General features: G+C 38.6%; 1 protein-coding gene across 1 annotated transcript in view; it reads right to left on the bottom strand.

Annotated features, from left to right (window-relative positions):
* Nucleotides 1-416: 416 nt before the first annotated feature.
* Nucleotides 417-10,481, bottom strand: part of PRUNE2 (prune homolog 2 (Drosophila)) — a gene marked incomplete at its 5' end in the record, with an annotated part of 54,354 nt that continues 44,289 nt past the window's right edge. Inside the window, 5 exons of the mRNA XM_009580237.1 lie at nucleotides 417-468; nucleotides 1,980-2,018; nucleotides 4,666-4,764; nucleotides 8,171-8,257; nucleotides 8,410-8,541. Coding sequence (XP_009578532.1) covers nucleotides 417-468; nucleotides 1,980-2,018; nucleotides 4,666-4,764; nucleotides 8,171-8,257; nucleotides 8,410-8,541 — 409 coding nt within the window. The remainder of the gene's footprint in view (nucleotides 469-1,979; nucleotides 2,019-4,665; nucleotides 4,765-8,170; nucleotides 8,258-8,409; nucleotides 8,542-10,481) is intronic.

Here is a 10,481-nt window from a genome sequence, read left to right as displayed (position 1 = left end):
AGCATGACCCAGAAATCACAGTAAAATGTAAGACTTTTTAATCTCTGAATGAGAATGGCAAGTTTACCACTTTACTTTTAATTGAGCGTAATGCATGGGACCATCTTCACTCTGATCATGTTGCACTTTTTCTACCTGTTTTTCACCTAATTTAACCTGAACACGCTCCGGCTAAGAATTCTATCTGTCTTTGCTTGGAAATGGTCAAGGACACTTTAAACACATCCGCAATGCAAATATAATAAATCCTAACTTGAGTGCTTTTTCTGCTTGCACATGTTGAATCAAGTTCCTGAAAATAACTATAAAAGCATTTAGGTTTCCAAAAAGCTTTATGGAGTCTACCCAGCCTCAGTTCCTAGCAGCGTGGTTGTAAAATAATGTTAAAATGTAATGACAGTATTAGGCATAAATCCTTACTCCTGCTCCACTGAAGTCATTTCTGGATCATTTGAGAGGCAGCTAGTTCTGGGTACAAGGAAAAAGAAGTAGTAGTAAGCATTTCTTCAGTGTTTGTTTCTTTCTCTTTTTAAATATGACATCAAATTTGGGGGATGTAATAACTAACTGTAGTGAGTATCTTTGACGGCACAAACACACAAATGTTATTGATAGGAATGTAGTAAACTTAGTGCCTGCCACACAAATTAGTTTGAGCCACAAAATTTTAAGCTATTTCTTTAAGTTGGGGAAGGGAAATGCACTACAGTGACTTCATACATCCAACAATAACAATAATCAGTGATGCCTCATGTGAATATTTAGTTCCCCTTTCACTTGCTGTACTGCAGCCTGCACTCTTTTAAATGAAAGCAGTAACAAGAAAGCAGCTTTCTTCCACCAAGTTTTCATTGTCATATACCACAATGCATTTGAAAATGTTTGAATAGAAGGGACAGAAGTTCCATTTCAAGGTTGGGCGGGCCTCTTTTCTTTTGTTTAACAAAATATTCAGGTGGTATCAGATAACTACTATGTGAATTTATTCCTTCTGAGGCAGTCTAACTGCTAGAATCAAAAAGCAGTGGCCAGTGTTTTGGGTATTTCTCTACGGTCGTTTTAAAAGCTAATCTCAGGAGAACTGGAGGAAAATGTGTACTACAAAAGAAAAAACTTTAGAAAAAATACAACAAAGAAGAAGTCGTAAGATGAAAATTCTGAAGTGCACAAGCTAAAGGAAGAAGACTGAAAAGAAACGTCAAAACCTCACAATCTTTGGTTACAAAAAACACAGGGAAAATGTCATACTAGAACCGACAGACATAGCTCCCTTCTCTGGAATCTTGTGTACAATACACACATGAAAAATTGCACTGGCTACTTTCTAAGCTTTGCTTAGTGAGTCAAGGATTGTGTCCTTCCAGTTAAGGATTTCTATGGTACTTTACACCATGCTGCCTCAGTATGTTAAAGTCAAAGCACAGAGTTACGAGCTTAAAGTATCTGACCATAAGTGACCATAGACAATATAATACAATATTATCAAGTATTAATCCACCAGCCTATCCAACCAACTGGAAAGACAGGAAAAGTTTCCTATCTCCCTTAACTGCGAATGAAGTACAACAGCTATCCCTAACTTAGTAAATTGCAAAAAATAACTTTTAAAAAGAACTACGTCCTAAAAACTTTATGAATCCTTTGACATAACAGGTGAAGTGTAGAAAATGTTTAATGAACCATTTTAATGGAGTAAAAAATTATTTCAGTCCTCCCCATAACTATAGAAACAATTATCAAAAAATAGCAAAAATGTTTTTTATAGTGCAAGGGTGTGTTTATTCCCTACTGAGAATCAACGATACAAAAGCAGGCTGCTTATAGTGAGAGGGGAAGTCAATTCACAAATGTGGCAACTTACACAGTAATTGAAATGATGAGCTGATTGCTGTAGCAAACACATAACGTACTACTGCATTCAATCTATTCCTGTGAAACAAGTAAATATAATGCCAGCATCCAGCTGAAAGCTATCTTACTTAGCTGTTTCTGAAGTTTCCCTCAGCTCTTCATCCAGTCTGCATGAGTAAAAGTTATTGATACAGAGAAACAAAGAAGCAAGCAGAGCATAAGAGAGAAGCGGAGCAACAGCAGAGCAAAGAACAAATATAGTACATGCTTCTAAAATAGGCACCCAGTAGTATGCACTGACCCTAAAGCTCTTCACTTCAGTATGATACCATTTATCCCTGTGCTCAATCCACCTTTAATCAAATAACTCCCTATTTAGCTCGTTTGGAGGCAGAAACATAAAAGCAGCAGGGGTCTGAGGCATGCCCAGTGGACAGAGCTGAAAGCTCTATCAGATAGTATTACACTAGCTGCAGCCTGGGCCAAGTCAAGGACATTTACAGCTGAGTAAGTTTTATTTGCGAGGGAGGCTGATCTCAACAGCTTGAAGGGGAAAGTAAGATTCCACATCATTGCAAGTCCTCTCTCATTCAGCTGTTGAGGTCGCCTGCAGGTGAAAGGCTGTCACACACATTCACTCCATTATGAGCAGCAGCACAGGCTAGAAAGTAAGTTTTACCTCATTCTTCTCTTAATACACTTCTCTTCATCATACCTTACAAGGTAAGAGTGGGTGAAGGAAGAGAAAAGATGTACAAGTTCATATGATACAACAGGCACATTGTATCCCACTTCAGTAAAAACTACCAACCAACCACACAACCTAAATCCTGGCATAAACCCTATGTACTTTCTACAGGTGGGATTCGTCATGATCATAGGTGGTACTTCTGTTCTTGCCATGGGGCAATTATGAAGCTGAAAGCTGAATTTTATTTTATTTTGCTACAGGAATCTTTCTCAATTTGCAGCAGAAGGGAAGGTATCAGCTGAACACTGCTCTTCTCCCTTGTGGCATGGGAATAACCGCTCACAGTGCCTTGAATGCACACGCCCACTTAATCTTCCTGTCACAACATCCTGAAAATGCTTGCCGCCAATGGGCACACATGTCACCGTTCGATTTTTTTCTTCAGCAAAATCATGATCTCTCATCTAGCTGCTGATGTCATGAAGTAGGCAGTTTCCTGCCTACTTAAGCTCTAAGTCCTAAAGTTTCTTTGGTACTGGTGCTGTGATCATTCCACCTTTGGTCTGAGAGGTGAATGGACTTTCCAAACAGTTTTCAGTCTACAGAGAAGAAAAGACCTGTGTAACACAGGTGTGTGTACTGCTACAGACAGGGTAACAGTAAAACACAGCAAGGAAGCAGAGAAAGAAACACACTGAGGTATCAGGTTAAGGTCTGTATCAAAGGGAACTATAAGAAATCAAAATGTTTACAGGAATCAAAAGAGGAAGGGAGAGAAGGAGGAAAGGATGGAGGGAGGATGAAAAAATTTTGGGGATGTTAAAACACCTCTTTACCAGGTGACCAACCGACCTCTGTGCTCCACATTCTTGGCATCACTCCACCTCTAAAGAAGTTACAGCAGCAAATGAATTTGAGTGAAAGTCCCTATAATCCCTGATTTCATGACTGTACTTTACCATTTTTACAAGTGCCACTGCGAGAACTGAGCTTCCCACTTGCTCCCTGGAATTATACCACAATTACCAGAACAACCACCAGCTCAATGAAGGAAATTATGCTGCTTTCACAACTGCTGTGAAGCAAGTGTAAAAACTCCTGCCTGGCTTGAAGAAATCTATGACAGCTCCAAAACAAGTGTTCTTCATACCTAGTCACCGACAAATCATAAGGAAAAGACAATCATACTTGTGTCTTTACTCATCGAAATACTTTCTAGAACAGAATGTTCGCCTGTTCAAAACCTAGGACAATTGATAAAAAGAATAATAATAAAAAAGCATTCCTGAACAGTGTATCTTTTTAATAATGACCCACATGAAAATCACGATTGATTTCCAAGGTTTTCAGTCTTGGTATACCAGTACAGTTTATTGTTTTCAGGTCTGAAAAAAAGCCAGATGAGGTGAGCCATTCAAATCAACTTCCTACCATTTTTTAATAGATATCTTTCCTTCAGAATTAGCTGCATTTAAAAAACCTTTACACATAAGAATCAAGAACTGAGACACTGTTTTTCAGTGATTCAGGGTTAAACCATGAAAATCAATAAGATAAGGAACAGTGAACCTATGGACTTTCAGTGGTTTTCTATTGAACAGGCAATCTTTGAATTATTGTTTCAGTTCAAAGCTCTGTATGACTAAAACTTAAAAACACTTTTACTTATATAGTGGTAAAAGTTATGGAAAAAATATAGCATAGGTGATACCTGTGGAAGCGCTAAACTTTTTTTCCTATTTTCTTTCTGGGTTGTAATTAGTGAGTCTATCAGAACAGTCTGTTCTAGTTTGAATCATGTAGTCATAGGGTTGATGAAGGGACTCTGAACCTGAAAGTTTTCTTCATTTTACCAGCAGTATCATTTGATCCAGTACAAAACCTTCCTCCTCCTATAAATGCTGGTTCCCCTCGGAGTATATATTTATTATGTTTTGTGTTTCCATTATAGTGTTTTTCTGCTTCTGAGTTTGACAGTGGAATTTTTGTGGAACAACACATAAGCATTTGTAACAATACCAGGAAGGGGCTTTCTGTTTTTCTTTCAGAATCTGAAACACTATTATTAGTTTGTGGAAATAGTTTCCATTAGAACAAGTATACGCTTACTGCACTTCACTTACTTGACAATACTGTCTGGTATGTGCACGTATTCCATTGGAATCATCTCACGAAGCTCCGCCAATGTGTTGACGTACTGTATCTTACTGCTGAACTTAGAGCTGAAACACAGAAACAACATGTTAATTGACTTCCCCCCCAAAATCTTCTATGATATATTAAAAAAATAGAGAAGGCATGTACTTAATGTATTAAATAATCAGGCATTTTGTTATTCATATTTCAGTTAGAGAGTTCAGCTGATCATGAGCATACCTGAGCTCTAGTGAGGCTGAAATCAAGTCTAGGTCTTTTGCTGTTCCTTGCTTAGGCTGAATTACAGTATTTAGGACAATTATAAATTGTAATGCCTACATACTAGGCAATGCAATTAGTTTTAGAGTTCGAAGGAGATGTATTAAAATTCTGAAAAGAATCAAATCCCCTACAGCATACTTACATGTAAAAAGAGATGGAAAGCATTCACTTAATGTGGTCATGATGAATTAACATCAAGTGATTGTGATGAATTAGCATTTATATTTGACACTGATTCTCAATCAAACATAATAAAATGGAACTTCCTCATTTGTTTAGATGAGTACAGATCTGATTGTATATGTGCATGTCTACTCTTACTGCAGGGCCTTCTTATGAGGAAATACTTCCCTTGTTTATTTCAGCTGTGCTATGTGATCATTTATTGTGTTTGAGAAACGATCACTCGGAAAAAGGCTAACTTGTTCAGAAAACAGACTTAAATAAGGCTATTCACTTGTCTAACCTGAATTATTTGATATGTATCAGCTTATGAGAAATTTCTCTCTCTCATTTGGCTCATAAAGCAATTTTCCAAATTTAGCTCTGGTTGTATTTAGATAGTCTTTTAACATCAGTAATAGTGACGAATGCACATTGACCGTAGTTGTTCTTAAGTGTAGGCCATGAAAAACAGACATATTCTTCCTATTTACTGCTGATTTGGGGGTATGACCAGACAACATGAAGCCTCTGAAATACCTCTGAGTAGAAGGTTACTGCCCCTCCCCTCCCCATACATATCTTCCTAATAAGGTAAAGTGAGACAACTGAAACAGGAATACATGCAGGTACCGTGAATAGTTGCTTAAGCTCATCCATTTTCTTTTGCCTCTGTACCAGAGTAGCATCACCAGGCACCAGTGACACTGGAGCAGGCCAATGGTCGCGTTTTAAGATGCATGAATCACTACAATTGTCCAGTCAAAGCCATGGTAATACACGGATGATTCTTAGCATCTTATCCAAAATGTTAATCATAGTCTGCATCATCTGAACTGCCAGCTAAAGTAACTTGGCAAGCTGCAAGCCAATCAGAAGCTTCTAAAGACTGGGATGGGGAGAGGAAAAAAAAAAATCTTCCAAGGGTTAATTTTTCCACTTGTGGGTTCTCCTGGGTCCACTAATTCCACCAGAGTGATTGATTGCTGAGTAATTGCTTCATGTGGGAGTCTGTGTACGGGCATCCCAAATACATGACCGAAATAAGAAGTCCTTGCTTCTTTCAGACTTTAGGGGAGGCGTGCTGCCAAGAGTGGTAAACTTCCTATTATTTAAGTATTTCTATCAATTGCCAAATATCTTTCTTTCACAGATGCTTGTTTTGTTAGAAATCTAATTTCTTACCTACACATCTAAGATGACCTCTAGTGTGAATTATCTGGTCCATAAAGAGTATCTAGGATCTATCTTTGCAATCACTAGTTCTTTCATCCTGTGTATTCAGACAACTGTTTAGTGTTTGTCAGTCAAGATGAGTCCCAGAGTCCACTGAATGACCTTCCAGTTTTTGACATACATTGACTGTAGCACACCCTCAGTAACTTGACTGTCCCTTGCCATTGTGTTGTCTTTCAGTTTCTTGATTCCTATTGTTTTGTCCCTCATCTCAGCTGAAACAGAATTAAAATTATGTTGCTCATGGTTAGCTATCTCATTGAAACCTCTGCTTGCCTTGGGACAAATTAATTTCTTACTCTAAAATTCCCACTGTGCATGTCAGTGGTTTGGCGAACAGCTTGGGGCTAGCAAACTAAGCTACAGCCATTGGCCTTCAGTCTAATCAAGTTTCTATCTCCTTACATTGCTTGTTTCAGAATTGGCTCTCTCTTTTCATGCCTCCTGGAGTTATTTACTCAGCTTTCTCATAGTGCTCTTCTGTCCTCGGTGAGCGTTCAAATGTCCTGTGTCATCTTCCACAAAAATCACATTGGCCATATGTCCTGCCCACCTTCTTTCAGCTCCCATTTGCACTTCACTTTCTTCTCACACAGAGACTCAATCTACTTGGCTGAAATGGAGAGTTTTAACTGGTCTCTATTGTGTCTAGTTTTGTACTGCTAATTTGCTTTGCCAAACAATTTAGAGCAAACCTTTTCTCCTGTTTGGCAATGCAAAACCCGTAGTCACTGCTGCTTAGTATGGTTATTCTGAATAAATGACTAATTAATTGAAACAAACATGGCGTATTTGATTTTTTAAGATTTTACTGCCTACCTTTTCTCTGGGAGCAAATATGGTGCCAACAGAAATATCTCAGACACCAAATGCAACTCAGTGAATCTCCACCATTACTGCTGATAATTCCAAGTATTGTTTCCCTGTTACTCTGGTATTTTTAATTGTCACTTTCTAACTGGTATTAAAGACGCCACATCTGAAAGAGGAAGCACCGTTACGACACTCTGCCTGTCGCACTTTGGCAGCGAGGGGAGGAGTCATGTGCTTCCCCATCCCAATGTCACCCGTCAGGACAGAGCACCCTGTGACAGGCACCTCCAGCGTCCTCATCTGCAGCCCTGGGAGCAGACCTCTCTGAGGTCTGTCACGACATATGTTATTCGCTGTGCGGCTTCTGTAGACAATGCTTCTTCCCTTCCTCTTTCTCACACCTGTCAGTCTGCTCTCCCTGATCTCAGGGTTTCAACTGCATACTTGCCCATCTTCTTCAACAACTTGTGAGGTCTTCAGGGTCTGTAACTTTTTTTTTCTTTTTTACTAATCAAATTATTATTTTTGGTGGCATTAAACCTTTTTTGGAATCGGAACGCCTGTGCATTCGAACAGCTCAGGGTGCTGGCAGTCCTTGCTGCATGAGCAGCAACTGATTTTTTTTAAACCCAGAATTGTAGCTTAATCTTGTCCTGTAAGCAGGATTTTTTTTATGAGTGATTATCATTACATGCAGACCCCTTTTCTACATGCCTTTTAGCTGGGCTTAGAACAAAGATAATTTTAAGGGACTGAATTCCCAGTTCTGCAAACACGTACAGGTTTATGATATCATGCCTGCGATGTCTGCAACTAGATACTCATATAAATAATGGTTTTTTTCCCACTTGCTTTAGGAAAGTGAACTTCAACTGTCAAAATCCCAACATGAACTGTAAAATGAGTACTCTTCAGTGAAAGATTAACAGCCATGTTTGATGATTTAGGGTACTTCTGTATCCTTAGGGACATAGAAACTTACTGGTGTTCACTACATACCTTATAAAAGGTCGTGTCACAGCCAGAATTGTCCTGATAAACCATGAAGGATGAACAATTATAAATGATTTCAAATTCTTCCGTAATCTAAGTAAAAAAGAAATGGTTTCTTAAAAAAGCAAAAAACCACAAAACATACAGAAAGATCGTATACAGTGAACACTGTCATACAGGGGAGTAACAGAAATGGACAGTGTTTAAAATAATGGCTGTGGATCAGAAAGGAAAATACTACTCACCGTCGATCAATCATCTGATAACATTTTTTCATCCAACCCAGTCCAGGCATCCTCCTTCTTGGTGTTGCTCCATTCAAGTAGACAATCATATAGTCTTCAGCTACCATCAGCTCTAAGGTACTGATTACATAGCTGGTAAAAGTACAGAAGTAAGTGAGCACATGCTTTACATTACCCACTTAAGCCCAAACTAAATCAGCCGACTAGGAATAAATCAAGGCAGACTAAGCAATTTATGACAACAGTGTCTTCTTTTCCTTTAAACCAAAGCAAACATTTAGCACTAGTCACCATCCTACCTGTAGATGTATAACTAGAAAACCACAGTCTTACCTGCATCTTCAAAAATATGTGGTTTCCTTACAAAGATACAAAGTTTCATAGTGAGTTTTCAAATCTCATAGGTGACTTTGTTTTTTCTTAAAAGGGCATTAAATCAAGAAATTTTGCAAGGGAGAGCGTGGCAGGACCACGTGAAGTTCCAGGAACTTCTGAGATTAACTGTTGAGAAACTTCTCTTCAGTATTAATCATCATGTTTGTTCAATGCAAAAATAATAAGGGCCAGGAGAAGATACTTCGTCTATAATTCTTGTGATCCTCACAATACTGCTACTGAGTCTGTGACTGCCAACGACAAACACTTCGAATCTCAAGACTAATAAAACGTGTCCATCAACCTGCCTTCTGATGGGAGAGAGCACTCCATGGCACCACTTCATTTTGTGAGCAAAACACTCCAAACGCTCATTAAATTCCTCAGCTCGGCAATGCTAATTCCAACAGAACAGTGCTCTTGGGGCCAAACTCACCCTACTTAGAAGAGCACAGTACTCAGTCAAATAAAAAGGTAGCTTTAAATTCTTGTCCAGGACAATATATGCAGATGCTCTGCTCGGTAGTCCCTACCTCACTTGGGCGTTGTTCATCACAGGAATGTTCAAAAGGCATGTCTATGTAAAAACTACAGTGAAAAACCACGAGTCACACCTTAAAAACCTGAATGCCTGAGTGTGCTCACTACAAAAGGCAGCTCTATCCCTCAGCATAATGGCCCCTTTCACAGGTGTATGGGAATGACTCACCGTCTAATCTGACCCTCAAATTCCTGAAGATGCAATTTCTTTAGAAGAATCTAAAATCTACTTCTCACCAAAGAGAGTGATATTTCACCTGGGCATAAAGTAGGCAGCCATTAACTGACCACTTCCATGCATTTGATAAATCCCATCTAAATCACTACTCACTCAATGCTTTTCACTGCTCTCTTTCTCACCTTGCAGTTGTGCATTCCCTGCTTTTGCCTAACATTTGTAAAGGCTCATGTCTAAGAGTGAAATATCAAAGCGAGGGATTGTATGGACATTCTGACACAAAAACCTACTGAACCTACTGACTATTTGACAGGTTATGAAATTAGCCCTTCCCATAGGGCACCACATATAGTGCTTTAAAGGCATTTAGACACTGAAACATACAGAAAAGTGTGTATAAGTACTTCTCAAAACACTACAAGGCTTTCAGTTATAGAAAACACAGACAGTGTGAAAAATGTCTGTGTTTGCCTAGGTGCAACAGGAATTGTGAATATTATGAATAATTAGTTGTAATAAGAACAATCATGCATACTTCTCATCAGGAATAAGAGGAGTATTATGACAAAAAGGAATCTCTGCTAGTTTTTTAGTCAAATCTCACTTATCTCATATACTTTCACTCAACAGCTCTTATTCACTGTGGATTGAATTAGAGCATTTGCCATTTTAGGGATGCTGAGCTCTCTTGCAAACCTTACCTAACTGATAATTTCTTATTATTTGGTAATAATGGTAATTTCTTTATTATTTGAAAAGATGGACAGAATTTTTCTCATTGTCTAGAACAATCCACTCACTCTGAAAGCAAAAAGTGCTGGTTTTGATTTTCAAAGTGTAGTTTTTCAAGCTGTGATTCTTTTAAAAAGCTTGTAATCTCTAGACTGTATCAGGCAGCACAAATGAAGCAGCAGAATTTTCTGTGTGGTTCTGCATCATCTAGACAAGTGCTGTAGAAGATGCTGTCTCAAGAGTTTTC

This window comes from Fulmarus glacialis, unplaced genomic scaffold (genome assembly GCF_000690835.1).
Source record: "Fulmarus glacialis isolate BGI_N327 unplaced genomic scaffold, ASM69083v1 scaffold21596, whole genome shotgun sequence".
Lineage (NCBI taxonomy): Eukaryota > Metazoa > Chordata > Aves > Procellariiformes > Procellariidae > Fulmarus > Fulmarus glacialis.
This window is presented reverse-complemented; position numbering and strand designations above follow the sequence as displayed.